The sequence below is a fragment of the Synchiropus splendidus genome, chromosome 4 (assembly GCF_027744825.2).
Source record: "Synchiropus splendidus isolate RoL2022-P1 chromosome 4, RoL_Sspl_1.0, whole genome shotgun sequence".
NCBI lineage: Eukaryota > Metazoa > Chordata > Actinopteri > Syngnathiformes > Callionymidae > Synchiropus > Synchiropus splendidus.
Window position 1 is genome coordinate 10,408,397 of NC_071337.1, and position 21,758 is coordinate 10,430,154.

General features: G+C 39.2%; 2 protein-coding genes across 7 annotated transcripts in view; one reads left to right on the plus strand and one right to left on the minus strand.

Moving 5' to 3' along the window:
- Positions 1-7,954, minus strand: part of LOC128757245 (cytoplasmic dynein 1 intermediate chain 1) — a 47,633-nt gene extending 39,679 nt beyond the window's left edge. For 2 of the 6 annotated variants that reach the window (XM_053862378.1, XM_053862373.1), the window contains exons 1-7: positions 7,713-7,954; positions 6,359-6,519; positions 6,069-6,180; positions 5,481-5,568; positions 4,401-4,442; positions 2,602-2,661; positions 2,348-2,463 (exon numbers count right to left, since the gene is read on the minus strand). In XM_053862378.1, coding sequence (XP_053718353.1) covers positions 2,348-2,463; positions 2,602-2,661; positions 4,401-4,442; positions 5,481-5,568; positions 6,069-6,180; positions 6,359-6,478 — 538 coding nt within the window. In that variant the 5' untranslated portion in view covers positions 6,479-6,519; positions 7,713-7,954. Of the gene's footprint in view, positions 1-2,347; positions 2,464-2,601; positions 2,662-4,400; positions 5,268-5,480; positions 5,569-6,068; positions 6,181-6,358; positions 6,520-7,712 lie in introns of those variants that run through there. The other 4 variants (XM_053862374.1, XM_053862376.1, XM_053862375.1 and 1 more) reach the window with 4 other exon arrangements.
- A 1,211-nt stretch (positions 7,955-9,165) lies between these two features.
- Positions 9,166-21,318, plus strand: pdk4 (pyruvate dehydrogenase kinase, isozyme 4). The gene is made up of 11 exons (XM_053863687.1): positions 9,166-9,477; positions 9,675-9,816; positions 10,667-10,738; positions 13,327-13,511; positions 13,784-13,873; positions 13,943-14,020; positions 15,665-15,741; positions 15,814-15,912; positions 16,130-16,243; positions 17,531-17,644; positions 19,021-21,318. The coding sequence occupies exons 1-11, from the start codon at positions 9,360-9,362 to the stop codon at positions 19,162-19,164; spliced, it is 1,233 nt and encodes a 410-aa protein (XP_053719662.1). The 5' UTR covers positions 9,166-9,359; the 3' UTR covers positions 19,165-21,318.
- The last annotated feature ends 440 nt before the right edge of the window (positions 21,319-21,758 follow it).

The following is a 21,758-nucleotide window of genomic DNA, read 5'->3' on the forward strand; positions in this document are numbered from 1 at the left end:
AAATCTGCTCCAGAAAAATAATCATTTCTCTAACTTGACAGCAAACCTTAGCTGTCAAGTCCAGACGTGAACCAAACTGAAACACTGAATGCATCAATATTTCAAGTTATGTGTAAATAATAAATCATAATTTTGAATTTCTACCATCTTCATTTACACTACCCACCACCTTTGGTTCCATTACTATCATGCACCCTTTTTAGACAAATATTGGCCATAAACATGTATGATTGATGAGTAATTCTACAACATAGCAAAATATTTATAGTCAGTGCTCTATTAGTTAAAGAATCAATAATTTACTTTTCAAACTATGTTCTAATTTCTAAATGAAATGGTACCTTATACCTTTATCATTTAAGACACCCCTAAGCTAAACATTTTCTCATGGAGCTTTTAGACCATAGTCACCAACTGATGGGCCCATTTTTTTTTATTGTCAGAGTAAATAAGGTAGAACTAACAAAACATCTGCCTATTGTGCAAAAATGTAGAATTCTCTCGGCTTTGTGGCGGTTTGTTCAGTCAGTGCTGGTGCACTTGTTGAATAAACAATCTATTCTGAGATCTTTCAAGGAAATAGGAGGGGCCAAGGCGGGTATCTTGGATGCTGATCGGGGCAGATGTGTGTGTACGTACGTGACGGTTGCTAGTGGTGGGGGGAGCTGGAATCTGCACCAGACCATCTATTATAATGACAGGAAGCAGGAAGTGCAGCCCTTTTAGTCACATGGCTGCCAGCTGTCTTGGCAACAAGCGGGAGAAATAGAGAAGATAACATGGAGTTTGCGTGCATATGTGTGTGGGTGTACGTACGTGCATGACATTTATCCATATACGTACCAAAATCAATATTTTTCAGCTGACATGGACTTCATCTAAAGTAAAATCTGGTCTTTAAACATATGGTTGTGTTTATCTACTGAGGCTCAGCACACACCCAAGAAGCAAAGGTGCACATTGTCATGCATATTCACACGTACGCTCGTGTTACCTCTAAGTTCTAAAGTGCTAATCACATTTACAAATTGCAAAACGCATGTTATATGATGCAATCACAGATATTTCATCATTTAGAACATGTTAACATTTGAAGGTAGTTGGACTCGACATGCATGTCCATCATGAGGGGTGACATGAAGACGCATATAAAACTACAGTGTAGTTTCATCAAACTGTGCTACATTTTAAGACGACTACAGTGTTCTTTACATTGAAACACAACACACAACTTATTAAGACAAGCATGGAAAACTGAAAAATGCTGCCTGTGTTTGCACACAAGAATTCTAAACTATTATGCCTCCTAAAGTTTACGGACGGATAGATAGATAGATAGATAGATAGATAGATACAGACAGACAGACAGACAGACAGACAGACAGACAGATAGATAGATAGATAGATAGATAGATAGATAGACAGATAGATAGACAGACAGATAGATAGATAGATACAGACAGACAGACAGACAGACAGACAGACAGACAGATAGATAGATAGATAGATAGATAGATAGATAGATAGATAGACAGATAGACAGACAGATAGATAGATAGATACAGACAGACAGACAGACAGACAGATAGATAGATAGACAGACAGACAGATAGATAGATAGATAGATAGATAGATAGATAGATAGATAGATAGATAGATAGACAGATAGATAGATAGATACAGACAGATAGATAGATAGATACAGACAGACAGACAGACAGACAGACAGACAGATAGATAGATAGATAGATAGATAGATAGATAGATAGATAGATAGATAGATAGATAGATAGACAGATGATAGATAGATAGATAGATAGATAGATAGATAGATAGATAGATAGATAGATAGATAGATAGATAGATAGATAGATAGATAGATAGATAACTCACAAACTCGTAACTCACACATGGCGTCCATGACATATCCATGTGAAGAATCATTTCTCAGATATGACAGAACCTCTTGGCTGACTTTCATCAGTCAACCTGGTTCCACTTATGCCCAGGAGTCAAAAACATTAGCTATTACAATTGAAGACAAAACAATTGACAGGCTGACACCGTCCTCCTGCCCTGCACTCTCCCCTCTCTCATTCTTCATTCGCTCCATAAATCGCTCCAGGTTTACAGTCTGTGAATTGACTAACCAAAGCAGTATCAAATTCAGCCACCCAAAGACTACATTTACTGCAATGTGAAACCTTCGGTTGCTCTGTGTGAACTTCGATGCTTCAAAATATCCAAATTGTGGGGAGATTGTTTGACTGGACGGCCGTAATTGTTTGGTATGTCAGTCGAATGGTTCTAAAGTTGCTCATACATAAAGACACACACACACACTTACCTTCAGATAAGTGGGCAGTGAGTGGCGTTTGTGTCTCCTTGCTGTATGAGACCACCTCTTTGGGGAGGAAGTCCACTTGTGTGATTTTGGAGGCCCCCAGCTTCTGCATCTTCCGTCTATGTTGGACAAATATTCATCGGAATATTGAGTTCATTGTTTGGCATTCATTCATTTCTTCAAGAATGCAAGAACTCTCGTTATATTTCATCTTATAACAGAGACATTACAGATCAATGGAAAAGAGGAAGACGTACCCCAGTTCAGAATCAGCGTGCAGCTGCAGGACTGACGGGTCTGTGTCCCACTGCAGGGTCCTGACATCACCAACAGAGGTAAAGAGGACATGCGTGTTTATAAACTGAGAAACAAACATGCATCACGGAAAAACACTGAAATATCAAACTAAAAGCCATGCAGGTAAAGCGTTCATTATTAATTTGTAAGAGTAACTTTGAAGTGTTTAATTCAAATAAAACAAGCTTCACAAAGAAACTCCAGAACTTAACTGCATTACTCAGCGTGCTGCTCTAACTGCTGAGTATGTTAAGTAAATTAACTTAAGTGAGTTGACATGAAGGACACATAGAACAGACCCAAGTATTTACCCCATGAACTGCACTCTCCTGTGCTCGGGATGCGTTTAGTTTCTCTAGTTTCCATTGTCCACCTGCACTTTGATTGGCTATAAGGCAGCTCTGTCACAATGCCTTAACAATTTCATATAAACCCAAACACACTTGATCCACTTCTCTATACTGTAAGACACTGCTGGGGGAAAAAAATTCCCAGGGGTCAAATTTTATACTGTGAGGGGCCAAAGACTGAAGGACAGAAGAAAAAGATTCTTTAAATTTTGTTAGGTGCAAATAGGGGAAAAAATGATATAAAAGAATTTATTTGATTAGACATTTTCTTTCAGTTTATATTCATTGTATTCCCAACAAAGATCCTAAAAACTTGAGGATACTTTGAAGTATCTTTGTAGCCAAACTTTGGGGTAAAACAAAAATAAAGACACATAGGAACCTTATTACGAGGTATTTCATATTATTATCCAAATTATTAGAGACAAGAAATACTGTTAATGAGTATTGTTCATTAAAATAATCTAATTAGTTTGAAATGTTAATATAACTCGAAGAACAACATAAAAATATGAGTTATTTTAGGTCTTTATTTCCAATGACCTAAACATTAAGTGCAAAAAAGTCCGATATATTTTGCCCTGTTTTCGCTTTGACCTCATGAGGGCCGCATAAATGTTTTGAGTTTTTTTTATTGTCTACAAACTCATCAACCTTACCATAATGAGGTTGACTTATCTAAATAATGTTCATGCCGTTGACAACACGTTCATCCCTGCATCAAAATTTCCGATCCTTCCTGGATCCATCATGACTCAATTTCCTCAAATGTTTTCAAATGAGATGTCCTCTATTACTGTTTGTCCAACTTAAAAACAACAGTAAATTAACTCAAAAGGCAAAAAGAAAAACCCTTCAATTTAAACACATAATTTTGCATGAAAAGATGTGCAAAGACTTAAGATGGCAGGGTTAATGCAACATAAAGCAGCCTAAAGTTTAGCGCCATGCAGAGAATGATGTTGTTGATATCTACCATCTCAGGGGGGAAAAAGACACACTTTTCCGAACACACTTTTATTTTTTGATGATACCTTTTAGTGCCTCTGAATGCACCGTTTACCACAAATTCTCAAGCAGCAGTGCACCAGGTAAGAGAAGCACACCATTTCTTTAACCTGACACGCTGGCTGTTTTACTGTAATCAAAATGACACCTGAAACATTAACCTGTCAAGTGTCTGACAACCCAAAATGTGAGTGGAAATCTGGGGAGCTGGTATTAAGGAAGACAGCAAGGCCTTGCCGTGGAAATCGGTCCAATAGGGAATGAATGGGTGAAGGAAGAGCTGCACTGAGCATATCAGCTGGACCATGGCATCATAAGAGGCAATTCTACTTGTTTACAAGTGGGAAAGTCTGGACTTCAAAGGGTGCAAAGGTCTCTAGGGTTGTCTTGAAAATACTTACCTTACGGTGTGAGGCTGTGACTTGTTTTTAGAGAAACCTGACCTATGAAGAAACACATGTACATGCACGGATGGAGGAGCTGAACATGGACTGCACTCAAGATGGATTTGGAAGGGGCAACACATTCAACTCATGAGAAAAAATGAAAGTATGTTAGCCCAAATGCCACCTTGTAATGTAGCGAAGCAACAACTTGAGCCCAACAACACGAATTGAACATTGTCCACATTCATTCTTTCACCACACACTGCTGATGGATAGCGAGTGAAGCAAAGTGCTTGATGACCATTGACCTTCCAGTTAAATGATGTTTAAAAGGTGTTAAACTAGCTGACTTTATGTTTTGTTACAATCACAATATTAGTTCATTGAACTATTAAATCAGTAACAAAGTGGTGTACAGTTAAATATAGAGGAGAGACATGCTTTAATTTAACATGTAAAATCTAAATTAAATATGCATATATTTATATATATATTTTATTCTTTTTTACTTTAAAATTAATTTTAAAAAAGCATCTATCTACACTTTCTGAGGGGGACACTAAATGAAAGTTATAAAAGTCAAGTTGGTGTCTTTGGGGTCAACTTTGTTATCAACTCAAAAGATTCAGTTTTCGTTTGTTTATTTTTAAACAAAATATACCTGCTATTTTGTGTTTCTTTTCTTCCTCTCTCACACTTTCATTACCACCTCTTCATGTTATTTGCATGACTTCGGTGCATATTATATATTCGCGATATATATTGAAAAAGTCACTCATGTGGTCATCAAAACACTGGGTGTGATGGAAATTGACAAAAACCACATTAAAAGCCAACAAGGCATAAAAAACTCAGACCACTGACACAGGTTCTTACCTAAGCCTGCCACACCAATGTCAAGAAAAGAGACAAATGAAGCAAATGAGAATCAAGTAAAGAGCCAGTGAAAGTTATTTTAGCTTCCAACAAAATGTTTTTTAAAGAATGTGATTCAGGTTTTTATGAAATATTGAAATCAAGAGAGAATGGAGTAGCATCACTGAATCACAAATGTGCATGAAATGTCACTTTTGACATTACTAATGCCGGCCCTACCTTCCTGCAGCTCCTCCATCCACCGAATCCTGACTTCCTGTCTCGCTGGGGGTGCTCACAGATTTGGATGGTGACATTGGAGTCGGAACTAAATAATAAAAAATAAAACAAAAAACGTTTTGAAAACAGAGCGTTTTGCTACTTTTGGAGATCATATTATAAACATAAATCAGTGATCGGTTGGGTATACTATTGGGTATAGCTGTCCAATGTTTAACAAAACTGGAGGACTGGTAGAGAGCTAGGTACAAATGTTTTTTCTTGCAAGGATTACTAGTTTTGGATAGGAGGCATACTTGGTGTAAAACACTACTCTGATAGTAAGCATATAATTATTTCATATTTTAAGTCAAAGATAATCATCATAAGTGTAAAAAATGCATTATTTCAATAAGATACATCTGTGTTTTTGAGATAATAATGGTCTAAATGTTAATAATAACTGAAATCAATTTCCACAAAACTTGTTTTTTTTATGTTTATCCAACAGCAGATAGTAGTCGAACACTGTTGACGTTTATGTTGTGATCAAATGATAAATCCAGTCAGACCTGCCAGCTACAGAGATAACCCAAAGTTTGTATTTACCTAATGATGGTTCAGGTGAAATGCCAATACTCTGCAGCAGAGCTTCAGTCTCTCTGCGTTTCCGGTCCAAGTCTGAATCCTCTGGAATCACCTCTGCTTTTTGGCTCTCTATCTGCACACCAGAATTTCAAAGTTCATTTGTGGAAAAACACTCGAAATACATCAATAATGAATTACATTTAAAAGTTACGGATGTCTGTTTGCATGCATGGTGTCACATTGACAAGACAACCCAAACTCTTGCAGCGTGGGATGAGCGATATGAGTGGCAGGTGGATGACTTTACTCACTTTCTTTCTTACCTCTTTCTTCTTCCTCTCCTCCTCTTTCCTCTTTTTCTCCTCTCTGATCTGAGCCAAGCGCTGCTTCTTGCGCTCCAGCTCTGCTTTTAGGTCACTTTTGTCCGACATGGTCGCTTAGAGGGCTATTTGATATGTTGCTGACAGGTAAACTGTGTGGGGATTGATAGATCAGACAGCAAATCACAAACACGATGAATCCGATCAGCTCCAACAGTTAACACCGCGGACACAGTAGTAGTGAACAACAATAGAATAGTTTCAGTGAGAACAGTGAGAAAACGTGTTATTGAAACAAAAAGAATGACAAACTCAGACAAGCATGATCTGATTTTTTTCAATACAAAGTTGTAAATGATGTGTTATTTTTGTAATGTAACTGTGATTTACTCATATCCATGACAGTCGAGCTATTGTTGACTTTCAAAGGCCTATTCCTGGACATGAATATACTCCAATAATAATGTGTTTACCTACTTAATATCCCCCTTAAATGATATTCATTCTTTCTTGTTAAGTGTTTTAGTAAAGATTTTATCTGTCTGAGTGTAATGTGCCTTTGTATTCAGTTCTTTTGATATCTATTTTTCTGCCTCACTCCCTGTGATGTTATTTTGGTCATATTTCACATCTTTCATAATTAGAAGCAGACTGGAAGCCATGAAACAATACAAACCTACATATGATCTATGCTTCATGACCAGCAGGATAAGATCACAGGTCCCATGGAGAGAGTGAGGAAGTGTGTCAAACATCAGGCAGGTAGTGTGCAGCTGCTGCTTCTCAGCATTGAGAATGGCCAGGAAATGGGGTTGGAAATCTTTACTATGCTGTTTTTACCTTCTATTGGAGGTTAGTGGGACAAAACTAAAGGGCAGACCCAGGAAAAAGTGAAGACATTAGACATCCACGCTTCTTTGGGTGGCCGTTGGTCAGACTAAGCTTGAGTAGATGCAGATGTTTGGAAACCACAAAGTGAAATGTTGTTGACCAGATCTGAGTCACAAAGCAGTACCTGGATCAATGAGCCATTCTATACACAGAGAGTTGTTAGACTGAATGATAATGCGATGACTTCGTCTTATCACTTCTCGCATATATAAATACAGCCAACACACTTGGTCTGCAGTCGTTTCATGTAGGTCATGAAAACATCTGTGCAACTTTGGGCCTCTTGTAATGTCGCCTGTTAAGATTATTAGCTGCTAGCTTAACACTTTACTGCCTTATTGCTCCATTAAAACGCGTCTGAGGCCAAAGTCGGAGCTCCAAAATTAAATTAGGGAGGCGAACTAGCAACATCGTGCTTTCAACGTCAGAAATGACCGTTTTATTGGGACGTTACCTTGAGGAAGTGTTGAGGATGATGTGTCACCGGGCGAAGATGCTGTCTCACGGCTACACGCCCGACCACAAACGCACCATCCTGCAGGCTACATGACAGCCACCATTTTCAATGAATCTCAACGTCTCTTGAGCGTTACTGGTGGAGGTCGGTATCAGAAGGCATTTTAGGGAATGATGACCCAAATGCAAATGAGGTGCACCACACGCCGACACATCCCTGTCTGGAGGAGAGATGCTGCTGAGGAGGGAAAGGAAGTCCCGCCTTCCGCTTCATCGGTTGGTCAACACTGCCATCCGCTGGACAATCATGGTACAGCCATGTGCATGGTTTACAGGCATGAAGTAAAATGTTTGGTTATATATCACGCTCATGTTGCGCACGAAATCAAGACAAAACCTAGAAAACATACTGTCTTCATTCATGGCTTTATTATCACCCCAGCTAGTGAGAACTAGGTCTTCACTAGGTCATCATCATCATTGTAGTTATTGTGATCACTATTGTTATTATTACAACTATAATATAATATAATATTATTAGATGTGGCAGTAGTAGTTGCAGTCCTTAGTAGTTAGTTACCATCATGCCATGCTGACGTAGGTTTGTTGATGTTGGTTCTGTAATTATTATGAACTAAAATATGCTTATTGAAATGAATGAATATAGACAAACCTTTAAAGAGGAATATGCATGTCCTGGGAATTATGCTTCATATAATACAGGTACTAAAGCACGTTGTTCTCAGGTCCATTGTATTTGTCCTGAAGTCAAATCTAAGTTGGTTGTTGATTGAAAATATATTCTGGAATTTAAACAAAATAGTAATAAATAAATAAATAAATATGCACGCTAGAGTTTCCTCTAAACGGTTGATTTAAAAAATCCTCACCTTTCTATAGTTCTACTCTTGGGCACTACAATAAGAGGAAGACGAATCCCATTTTAATATATAAATTCCAGTCATTTGAAGTCATAGTCATCGAGCTTTACTGTGAAATACATCATTTGATGCCAGATATGAGACACCCATGGTATCTCCATCATTGGTGAAAATGTAACAGAAATTATTAAAGTTAATTGTCCCGTCACAGACGCCGTGTTTATCGGCCACATACGCGGGTGATTTGATGTCGTGTAATCGTGTGTACGTTTAGCTGTCAAATGTGTAGTTCAACAGCTGATCGAGGAGGGGCGCTACAACATTTCTCAACGTTATGAATTGGGAGAATATGCTCCGAATATTTTTCCAGAATGTATCGTGATCTATCAGTAACACAACCCATCCACATAAAAGGCACTTTCTGAGTGTATTTCTTTTTCTTTAACACGCTCAATATATTGCTAAAAATGCATATTGAAACTGAACACTGGCGCAAAGACAACAAGGCTGTTCATTGGCCAGTAGCAGTGTCAATCACAGTGCGGTTCCGCCCAGCAGCCACACAACTAAACAAACCGCCTCACACTAGAGCGAGTCACAGTGAAGGCGCCTCAACTAGAAACGATGGTTTGTTCGTGATAAACACACCATACAAAACGGTGAACGTTCATGCGTGGCGCCGGGATTCTTCCAAAGACCAAGCGCTGGGGCGTTTTGCGGAGAAGACCCGTCGGCTGAGCAAGTTTTGAGGACGAGAGGCCAACATGAAGTTCGCCCAGTTTCTGCTGAAGAACAGCAAAGCTGCAGGAATCCCCAAACAAGTGGAGAGGTTTTCAAAGTTCTCGCCGTCTCCTCTGTCGATGAAGCAGTTCATCGACTTTGGTGAGTTTCCGATCCTACTTTCTTAGTTATGCAATAGATGTACACGTAGCAGTTGAAAAAGATGGTTTCAGTGATGAATATGGAGTTAAAAAACGCAGCTTTTAACGGTGTGCACCGTCCTAAACAAGACGAGGCTCAGCGTTGCATGCAAGCTCAGCGATGTTGTTTCCCCTCGTCTCTGACACTCGTGATTTCAGGCTCGGCGAACGCCTGTGAGAAGACCTCCTTTGTGTTCCTGCGACAGGAGCTTCCTGTGCGAATGGCCAACATCATGAAGGAAATCGATTTTCTCCCTGACAAACTCCTCGGCACCCCTTCACTGAAGCTCCTCACCAGCTGGTACGGACCTGCCCTCTCTCTCAAACAGTGCAGCATCTTTTATTAAAGGATCGCCTGGTGACACTGTCCGCATGTTCTGAAGCAACCAATACATTCATTTAAATTACCCACCCCACAAAGTCTGATCCTGTCGGTTGTTATGTCCACGTTATGGGCTGTGTTGGCATCTCAATCATGACTTCATTGCTTCCATGAGATAAGATAAATTCCAGCCCATAATTTAAAGCTCACCTGACATGACTGTGAACTGTGATCATACAACAGGCAACAACTATTGTTCTCCACCCTTAGTGTTGACACTGAGCACAAAAGCCCAGTTTATGCTTGCATGTGTGTTGACTAGCGTGAAACATTGCGTACCTTTTCTGCGACTTGAAAGGTCAAATGTACGGCCAGGGTCGAGAAAACTGTCTGGAGATACAGTTGAAGAAGTGAAAACTGTTCTATAAATCAACTGTTCTCTGTTACAGCGCTTTTCTTCTCCAAGTCACACCAGCCTCACGTATGCCATAGTCGACTATAAACCTTCTGCAGCTGCTCACATGCAAGCTCTGCATAACATAGATGGGTTAAAGGTCAAAGTTGCTGGATTAAAAAGGAAGGAATGGTTGTGTTTAGATCTTCAAGTTCAAGCTGTGGACAATGAAATAATGCGGTTCACCTTTCACCCACTTCTCTGCTGCATGTGGGAGAGTGACTTGAGTGCACACTAATTCTTTATCTGCTAGACTCAGCTTTGTGTTCAATGCGTTTTAACCAACTCATTTCACAATGGTGGCTATGATGTTCTTCAAATGTGACCACACAAATCTATTTTTCTTTATCATGCATTTTGTTTTCCGTCTCTCAGGTACTCCCAAAGTTTACTGGAGCTTGTGGAGTTCTTGGAGAAAGACCCGTATGATAAGAGTGTCCTGACAAAGTGAGTGTGCAATGATTTCTTTTTTTTCTCATTCATTGTCATATATCTTCATAAGATATTGGATTTGTTGATGCATCGTTTCTTGGTTGATTCAGGGAAGTTAGAAGTGTTGAAGTACTCGCATAATAATAAGGTGTGTTTTATTTGCTGTCACTGGCTGTGCATGACAGACCTTAGTTTTAAAACCTGGCCTGACCTTACTTCTGAACCACGTAGCCTTACTGCCAGGAGGTTTGCGTATTCTTGGAAGAAATATCTGCAGTGATATGAGTATGATTGTAATGGCATGTTTACACTATCATCTGGTACCTGAAACTATTCCTGGTGTTGCTGCACTTGGGACCAGTCTCGGCCTCAAGACGTTTTCAAGGTCATGGCCAGGAATGAACTGCTCGGATTTGTTTTTTTTCTGAAGACTAGTCAGATCAACTTTATTTACGTCATATTGACGAGGGGAAAACACGACGCTACACCTGTGAGCGTCAACCTAGCACAGACCAGGGTAAAGTGCCGGCCTTTGACTGTATTTGTGTGGCCCTCCTGGAGTCAGAGTAAAACTATAAAACTGATCACGTCGGAATGTTTCTGACATTTCTGCATTGTTTATTATGATGCAACTGAAACCTAACTTCCCTGTTTTATTCATTTACTTTTTATTTGTCTTTTCCGTTGACTATTTTAGGAGTATTTCTTGTCCCTTAAAATACATCAGAATTGAAAGTAGATTTTGAAATATATGAGACACATTGAGAGTTTTTAAATTTAATATGGTTTAGATTAAATAAAACACAACAAACCAACATTTCTGCGCATTTTTTAAAGTCTAATCACTTTTTTTTATTTTCATTTTTCACTTACCCTCCTTTCTTTGGGTTTGACAGCACCTCTCAACGATCACAGTACATAACCTGGGCCCTTAGGAAATGTAATTGCCCACCCCTGACCTAGCAGGTCTGTGTGTTCTTGAGCATTTGAGCGTTTTATTATATAGTAATAAAAACATTTTGCCGCTTCTACTCACTAAAGATTGTCCTTGAACATCTTACTTCATATCCATGACGAACAAACTCTGTTCCTTCCCTCTCCTGAGCTCCAGCTGGTGATGCTCATTGTAATGTTGAATAACTGATGTGAAAAAGGCCCTGTTTGTCCAGTCCCTCACTTTAGGTCTGCTACTCCTACTAACAGAGTATGTTGCTGACCTATGATGCACTTGGCTCCATGTCTGATCAGCAACCGCAGGTTCTTCCCTGCTAGAGAGATAATTGAATACTCAAATGGTATCCAGAAATCCGATACGATTTCCAGGTGATGAAGTCAGGCTGTAAATTTAGGTATCGGCAGCTGTCATAGGCAGCGTAGAACCATTAGCATTTATACAGCTGTCTCTGCCAGGGAGGTTATGCATGACGTCGTCAGTTTGTGAACCGACTGCCTCCAAAATGGTTGCATCTCAGTGAAAACCTCAGGGTTGGTCAGATAAGAGCTCACTAAAAAGTGACGGGAAAAAGCTTAAGTAACGTGGACGGAGTGAGCCATTAGTTATTCAGTGCAAGCAAGGATATTAAGAAGTGTAAATATGGCATGAAACCTATAAAAAAAAATGTTTTACATGCATCTTATCTGAATATAAATCATCATAAAACTATGGATAAACATCTAAGTGTTATATATTTACATATATATTTGTATAAAATGTATTTATTTCAAAATATATTTTTAATTTTCTTTCAACAAATTTTAGGAAAATACTAATTGATAAACTTAAATACGAAAAATAATTTTAGTCATGAATATGTTGTATTTACTGTTGAACCAGTACCAAAATGATGGCTTATCGTTTTTTTGTCTGACCGCAGGAGGGCCACAAAAACACAGGCAAAGGGCCGCATGTGGCCCCTGGGCCGATCTGTACTATAGCATCAATGAAATAAACCAAGTTTCGTGTTACTACGACGAAAAAATAATTTTAACAGAGTCTCTTAGGGAGCCTAAGTCCCGCCCATCTACTTCCACCCCCTAAGAAAAAACATGAACGGGAGTCAATATTTTCTGATCTAGCTTGAAATGTGCAATAGATCTCACATGTGATGATAGTTTAGCATCTGCCTTTGTGCCGTAGCCGACGGATTCTGATGTGACATCATACATGCCACGTTTGATCTGCAATGAAAATAATTGCATATTTTCACAAGCAAATAAATCTTAAATTACACGCCAAAAGTAGTCAAAACTCACATCATTGTTTATCATTTAAATTGAGGTACAGCACACGTGTGATCCCGGGCATGAGTGGACCAGAAAATAACTTTGATCTCGCCATAGACTTCCACACATTTTCTTTACCGATCTCAGGTACCATGGACCGACTGAAAGTGGCAGAGACTTGGGCTCCCTATTTGACCTGCACTGTCACTGCTCTGTATTAAAAGAGCATCGTAATGCTACTGCTGTCTTCTGTCTGATTGACAGAACATTACAATATGAGTAACACTGATAAAATCTAAGAAAATGTCGATTTCCAACCGAAGCTTGTATGTAGATTGATGTCCACTGCCGTCGTCCGTCCATCATGTCTCTGCTCTCAGTTTCACAGAGACTCTGGTCAACATCCGTAACCGACACAACAACGTGGTGCCCACCATGGCCCAGGGCGTGGTGGAATACAAGGAGGCCTTTGGCGTGGACCCGGTCACCAACCAGAACGTCCAGTACTTTCTGGACCGCTTCTACATGAGCCGCATCTCCATACGAATGCTCATGAACCAGCACAGTCAGTATAGCACTTGACTATCAGTGAGTTAATCATCGCAGCTGCTCGCACATGAAGATGATGGCGCAACAGAGTCACTCATGGGTCAGAGTTCTCTCACTCTCACAACTGCACTGCTAATGCACAGGAATACTGTCAGCAGGAGTTAAACACCAACACAATGAATCAGCTGCTTTCACTTTTTGTGCATCGGCTTTGGCACCACTGCCAATGTCAAACGGTAATGGAGTCTGAATGACGAGTCTCAGTCATGCTTTATTTATTTTTTTCAGCCTTAATCTTCGACGGCAGCGTCAACCCGGCGCACCCCAAACACATCGGCAGCATCGACCCCAGCTGTGACGTCGTGGAAGTCGTGAAAGGTAGCGTTTTCATTCGCACCCATCAGGTTTGTTACAAAGAACTTGGTGTGAATGTGTTGTTGTTTCCAGATGCGTATGAGACGTCAAAAATGCTGTGCGAGCAGTACTACCTGACATCACCTGATATGGAAATCATAGAAGTCAACTGTAAGTGAATGTTTTTCCTGTTCTGTAGGTCACTTGTGGCTAAAAAACAGCTAACAATAACCATTTCATCGTTGACTGAAATTCTTCAAACGTGAAGTCCTCTGATTCATGTCTGAGCTTGAGCTTAGGGTGGTTACTATCATGTGAAGAATAACCCTTCTCTTATCTGTCACAGCCATCGCTTTCCAAGAGCTTCTGACGTGTTCCGACTCATTCTAAAACAGGGGTTCTGTCTGTGGGACCATCACCCATCAGTGACTAGTCATGACCCAAATCTATTTCAAAAAACTGTTTCATTTAAATCTACTGTATATTAAGAAAAAAACTATTTAGAATAGCACACAATACAACAGTTTAAACCAGGGGTCATAACCTCCTGCTGGAGCTCGACAAAGAGAGGCTCTCTGACGTCATTGGTCAAAATATGTTGACAACTAAGCACAGTTTCCCTGACTTCAGTCTACTTTATCCATCCTCTCCAGCCACTATAATAATGAGTAAGTGAGGCAGCATGTTAGATGCCATCACCCTCAACTACAAGCTCAGCAACAGTGACCTCCCATGATGCTCTGCAGCCCACTATGTCACTACAATGTGGAGTTTTTGCGGGTAAGCAAACTTCATGCTGCTAACATTGAGCCTCATCAGATTTGACTGATAAAATTACAGGCGGCTGTGGAGGCGGAGCCATGTTGTAGCGGTCAACCACTGTGGTTGACTGGACTGCAAAGCATCATGGGAACTGTTTAGGTCACCATAACTGAGTTTGTTATTACCAATCTGTACTGGTAGGTATCAGTAGACATCAAATGAATCGATCAACCTTGAGCTTGGAGAAGGTGACTTAGCCATAGAAGCCATTAAAAGCTAAAATCTCAGTCCTTTTTTACTCTACATTTGTTGGGCTTCACTTTCCATTTCCATCATTCCATCCAGTCAAGAAGGTTCCCGACCCCTGGTTTAAACCTTTAATCACCACACCAGAATTTCACTTTATTTATGTATTTTGTGTGTTTATTTCTTAAATAATTCAAAATGACACACGCGTCAACCAAACTGTTAAGATGGCACAACATTTGGGTGCAGTTCTGACCTCCTCGCTATGAGTTCAAAGGTCTAAACATTTGCTTTACTGCAGTTAAATTACTTTTATCCCGAGAAAAGGAACGTGACCCACCCAGAGCGGCTTCACAACCCACCTCTGGATCCCCACCTACCCATTGAGAAACACTGTTCTAAAATAATAATGGATTGGATGATTTGAAAAATAGTAATACATATGAAGTTAAAATCGCAGCCTGAAAACTTCACTATATATAAACTTCAAGAAATGTCAAAATAAATTAATAAAAGAAAATGTAAAGAAAATGTTTTGTGATTAAATGATGAATAGGAAATTCAAATGAATACAATAGTGGATGCTATTGCTACAGTCACATTCTTATGCCGTAACCACATGTTAAATTCTAAATGGCCCAAAAAAAATTAAAAAAGAAAAGTGCTGATGCTGAAATGAATTCATACAACTTTTTTATCTGATTATTTGAACTCTGCCCAACTCTATTTTTTTTAAGGAAAGTGCTGATGCAGTGACTATATGAAGTTTAGTTTGTAAGTTACTTATTATCTTGCGTTGTGTTTCAGCCAAAAGTCCCGGCCAGCTTCTTCACATCGTCTACGTCCCGTCGCACCTTTATCATATGCTGTTTGAACTTTTCAAGGTAAAGTTCCTCCTCGACAAGTGTTCTCCTAAAAACATTAGCAGCCAAACTCTCTTCTCTCCATCTCATCAGAATGCCATGCGTGCCACAGTGGAGACCCACGAGTCCAGCCCCACTCTGCCCCCGGTCAAAGTCAGAGTTTCTCTTGGCAACGAAGACCTCACCATCAAGGTAGACACATGTTGCTAGACAGGCTTGTGTCAGCGGAGGGTTCATGAGGAAATGTTTTACCGGGAAGCGGATAATAATACTCAACCCCGCAGACCCTGGAAGACAGTGTTGTTCAGATTCCAGTCAAATGGCAGAACCTTTAAGAACAAATGAGCTCACTGGACACCAGCCTGCCGACGGGACTCAACGCACGTCTGACATTCTTCTGTATTTTTAGATGTCTGACAGAGGAGGAGGCGTTCCGCTCAGGAAGATCGAGCATCTGTTCAGCTACATGTACTCCACTGCTCCCAGTCCCGTGCACGTTGACAACTCCCGTAATGCTCCTCTGGTGAGATTCACTGAACGTGATGAGATAGTCTGGCTGACAATATGGCGACTCCTACTGCACACGTGGTATTCTAAGACCCTGTTGAGGTTCAATATTACCGCCAGCAAAGCCTTCTCACAGAAGTGAGACACCATTTCTCTGATGGAAACCCATCAATTTAGGGAACTTTCCCTGTAAAAACCGACCGAAGAGTGTTTACTTCAACAAGGGAAGGGCTGTAGTCGGGAAGAACGTGCACACTCCAGTTTGTACTCACTTGAGCAAGCACATATTTTGGTCTGTAGCCAGAGGTTTAACATGATGATGTTTTCAAATGCCGACTCAGAACGATGTAGCCGGACCACATGGAAATATAACACGGATCTGTAAATAGACAATCGCTTGATAAAAAGTGGCTACGCTTCTCAACAAAGTATTATTCCATTTTGAATTTAAAATGGAATAATCGCAGCCTTTGTCTGTGTGGGAATGAACTGAAGAAAAACTTTAGATTATAGTGGAAAATATGAGTTAAGAAAAAGTTAAAACACATTTCATTTAAGATCTTTAAAGAATCGGTTCCTGAAGAACCGAAAGAAACTTGAATATGTTAAGTGACGTTATTTAGTGATGGGGGAAAAAAGTTGTCAGACATACTTAAAATTTGCCACAATCTCAAATATTATTATGAAAAATCCTAAAAGGTGTGGCTGCACTACACAGACACAGATGTATGCAGATTATGTATATATTTTTTCTGTCTATTGTTTACAAGAAAAAGAGCAAAACTAAATTCTTTACAGTTTCATTATGAATATGGCCAAAACTTGAACAACATCGAAACATGTAATTGATATTTACTAGCATACAGTACAATACACGGGGTGTCCAAAAACTACTCCTTTTTCCGCCGGTAATAAAATATATCTTCAAACTTCTGAATTACTTCTTTAAAAAATTGAGGTTACTTGGAGTGCTGTGTTCTGTCAATGGCTATGAAAGGAAAAGTGTAAAAAGAGGATAAACAGTTGGTTTGAATTCAAATAGTAATGAATGGAAAAACTACTATGTACTACTACCTCATAAGGGCCATGTAAGCACAGGCAAAGGGCCCCATGTGGCCCCCAGGCTGCATTGTGCCCATATGTACTGAAGATAAAAGTATTTGCTTAGTGATGTAACTTGAATTGACTCCAAAAGTTAAAAAAAAATGTTACAGAACTCAGCTTTGCTTCTCAAGAATGTAACGTTTGCTCTAATGCACTTTGTCAGTATTCGTAGCCTTTAACCTTTGCCCTCATCCCTCAGGCTGGTTTCGGCTACGGCCTTCCCATCTCCCGACTCTACGCCAAGTATTTCCAGGGAGACCTACAGCTGTACTCTATGGAAGGTTACGGCACATCAGCTGTCATATACCTAAAGGTGAGAACAACACGAGCCGAAAGTCGACTGCACACGCGACTGCCAAGTCAACGTGGGTGTTATTTTTAGCCTCTCAGTGACATTCACTTGAGTGAATCGTGACAGATGTTGAGATTGACAAAAGGCTATAAACTCCTGCCATCTAGAGGCAGCAGAAACCGTTGAATCCCAAATCCCATTGTTGTCGTGCGCTGCTTGATTAGCCTCAGTCAGCACTGAGTAGAAAGTGACTAATGTTCGAGAAGATCATTTAGTAAAGTAAATACAAGAAAATATTTTTAAATATGTTTTTGTTTCAAAGTATTTCGAGGGCTGGTACTTTATTGCCAATAAACTTTCTTTCGCTAGCACCAAATCACATACACTGTGATTTCATAACTAAAGCATCCATGATGAAGGAAACTAAATAGGTTTGAAAAGTGAAAAAATAAATTAATAATTAATAATGGTGTCATGTATTAGAATTATTTGTTCTTTATTAGTTACATATATATATATATATATATATATATATATATATATATATATATATATATATATATATATATATATATATATATATATATATATATATATATATATATATATATATTCTGCTCTCCATTTTGGCAGATTTGTTTTTTTTAATTATGTGAAAGTTATGACCATTTATGCGTTTTACCTTGTAAAAAAAAACTAGTGTCAGTTTTTCGCCAAAACAAAAGGACTTGGTTGCAATGATTTTAACAAAATTATGCTGTATTTGCAAAAAGCAATGAGTGTTTCAAGTCCAAAACACACACACAATAGATGAATAAATACATAAATGTACTGTCTAAATTTAAAAATGACAATAAAATATTTACATCTTTTCCATTTTGATATTCTGTGAGTAGTTGCCGTGGTGACAGCGTACGCTCATTGTTTTATTACTGCCATGTCAGCCATGTTTGATGACAGCGTGCTTCACGAGTGAGTTTGGTCTATTACACATTTAAATCATCGGAATTTTGACATCTAAGAATCCTTCACGCCCGAATCGTGAGCCTTAACAGCAATATTTGTGGGCGAATGTGAGAGTTTTGCGTCACACATGACTTCATCTCAACAAGGTGGGAGTGAATATGAGGGGCGGGCTGAAGGAGACCAAAGTGATTGGTCAAATCTGTGGCCAAAACGCGGGTTGTTTGTGTTCACACCTCGGACTTTTGAGCCTAGTGGACATGGTCTTGAGACAAGAGTCCCTGGTGTGGAAGCCCCCCTCAGAACTACAGGCATCGACAAGAAGTGTTTTTCTGTTTGACCCCGATTCCAGTGAATGGCTTCTTACGTCGAGACTATTTTATTAGAAAAAAAAAAAACTCACGATTGTTATTCCTATCTGTGACGTGTGACAGGCGCTGTCGTCCGAGTCCGTGGAGAGACTTCCTGTTTTCAACAAGTCGGCCCTTCGGCATTACCAGTCCACCACCGAAGCGGACGACTGGTGCATGCCCAGCAGGGAGCCCAAGAACCTGGGTAAGCAGGAATGGACTCAGTGATGGCAAGAGCGCAGCAAAGTCTCTACGCGACATTCATAGCTGAACTATTGTGAGACGGTTGAGATGAATGTAACGTACAGTGGGCCAGTTTAAACCCTGTTGGTGACTCCTGTGATGTCATTCAAAGAAGCGAACAAGAGTGTTGTGAATTTTTCCCTTTTTTTAAATCAGCTCCTGCTGAAGATATGCTAACAGACCCGCGTTATTATTGTACATCTTGTACTTTTCCTCCAAAAAAAAAAAAAAAAAAATCATCATGTAGTTGTTACTTTGCCAAGGTGGTTCCCAAATGAAGGGAGAAATGTTGAACAAAATATGAGCAAGAACTAATCTACCAACGTAACCGTATGTTTTTCCCTGCTTTAATTATTGTTTTCACTAAACAAATTAAAAATAATTCTTAGGCTAATTGTGAATTTAAATCATCATTTCTGTCTGGAAATTCATGTTGGCGGAATGAGTGAAATAAAAAAGGCTAATGGCGAGGGTTGCTAATTTAGCTAGCAACACAAATACTTCCCGACGTAACTGTTCATTGTTCATTTATTGTGGTAAAGTATCGCGAAAGTGCCTTTAACATGGCTGCTGCTACCGTTAGCTAATGTCCACGACTACACTCCACTAGTCGTTTCTACTCACTAGTGATATAGTTAAAATATATAAGTACAGCGATATAAACTGTTGTTGAACACTCTGTAATATTGTTTCATGCTTTCACATTTTTTTTGGTGACACTTCAGATCGGAAAACGCATATGAACCATGAATACATTATTTACTGTAAATGAACAGGAATTAAGCTACCAATTTACAGGCAACTGTCAGTGACCATTCCAGAATAAAAAAAAACAGTGTGGCGTAACCCTTTTAGCGCCAGTTATTTCAATGAAATATTCGACTACAGTCCGGTTTTCGATCTTTGTTTGCTCCAAACGTCTACAGAAATGTGCTCTAAATATCACAGATCGAAGTGAAAGGCTCCATCTGCTTGTGTATAATAGTAACTACAACAGCGTGAGCCACTGGATGTGTTAAAATGTCGAGTCACATTCTTGCGACTTGGTGCCAAAAGGGTTAGCAAGATGCTATTCACTGCTTTATATGGAGATTATTTATAGTATTGTATGTTCCCTAATCTAAAGTTTTCTTTCAATACCACACTTTTTATTCATTATGACATTGTGAAAAAGTCACACAAGTTTAAATATACTTCAATACAGTGAAAAACGTTTCTTAATAGAATCCACGTATAAAGTAAAAATATTTTGGATACTTAAAAAAATGTTTGTACCCAAGTGTTGGAGTTTTTTTTATTATTATTATTACACAAGAGATCATTTAATAATTTTTAAAAAATGAATCACTGTTGTGTGCTGAAGTGTTTCCTCTATATTCATTTCACCAAGTGCCTTGTCTGGATTCCACAACACTGTTCTTAATATAAAGAATAACAGAATTCAGGATTTTTAGGTTTTTAGTGGGTACTTCATTTCCAGATATGCAAACGATCATTTCTTTTTTATAGATATATACACAGATTTTCAGGATTATTTTTGTGCAATCGTGAGTGCTGAACTTGTTGACCTTGTTATATGACTTGGCGTTTGATACACAGTCGTGCATTCTAACTCACAGACTTTGACCTGTTGGTTGAACATGAACTCAGATTTACTGTCACGGAATTACGACTGAATGGGATTATCTGTTTCAATATGTATGTATCATGTCTTGCCATAATGATTGTGCTGTTGATCACAATGGAAATTGTTTTTACAGGTTCTTTGTAAATAAAAGTGTGATATTCGCATGTCACATGTTCTGATGTTTAGTCATTTATTCACAAGCGGATAGACAGTATGTCTGTGTACATTTTGAGCAGCTTTAAATAGTATGCATTAATGTAGTTATACATTTAAGATTGTTTTTAAAGGGCATGGATTTCATTAAATGTGTTGTTTAGTTCACTGAGGTTGTTTTTTTCCTTTCAATGAGTCACATTCAAATGAGAGTCAAACTGCTTTTTCGCTTCGAGCTCTTGTTGCTGTTGCAAACCCTGTTGTCATGATCCAGGCTTTTTCCACTACGTTTTTCCTTTTTTTTTTGGAAACTTGGCTCGGCCCGTGTCGCCGTCCCGACCCAGTGGCTGGTGGCCAGTTTATACTTGGAAGAGACATTGAGGCTCATTCAATGGTGTCCCGCATCCTTCACCACCTTTGGAACCTCTCTCTCTGGAGTTACTTTCAAAAGTGATCTGTGACTCATGAGTCAGCACAAAACATTAGATACACCCTGACAGTGATGTGTACTGCGCTAGTACTTCTCCAGTTCCAACTTTAAAGAACAAATACTACTCACAGATGAAACAGCTGTTAATCCAATGTTTTGATCGGGTTCAGCAAAAATAAACCTCCACACAGCAGCTTTTTATCGAGCCAAACTGTGATAAGACGTTAAGTTGCAGTGAGGCTCCTCAACTATTTGACATACCTGAAAAACATTTTGAAATGCTTTCGCTAAGCTAATAAGCTACTGTGCTTCAAGACGACCAACTCATTCAAAACAACAATAACTAAATGTGTAGTTTATTGTCATGTA

Bases quoted from the DNA above. Each gene is read 5' to 3' on its own strand.
- pdk4 (XM_053863687.1), top strand. From the start codon at position 9,360: ATGAAGTTCGCCCAGTTTCTGCTGAAGAACAGCAAAGCTGCAGGAATC. The intron at 10,739-13,326 runs GTGAGTGTGCAA...CTCTGCTCTCAG, and splicing joins GATAAGAGTGTCCTGACAAA to TTTCACAGAGACTCTGGTCA. The intron at 16,244-17,530 runs GTGAGATTCACT...CTCATCCCTCAG, and splicing joins ACTCCCGTAATGCTCCTCTG to GCTGGTTTCGGCTACGGCCT.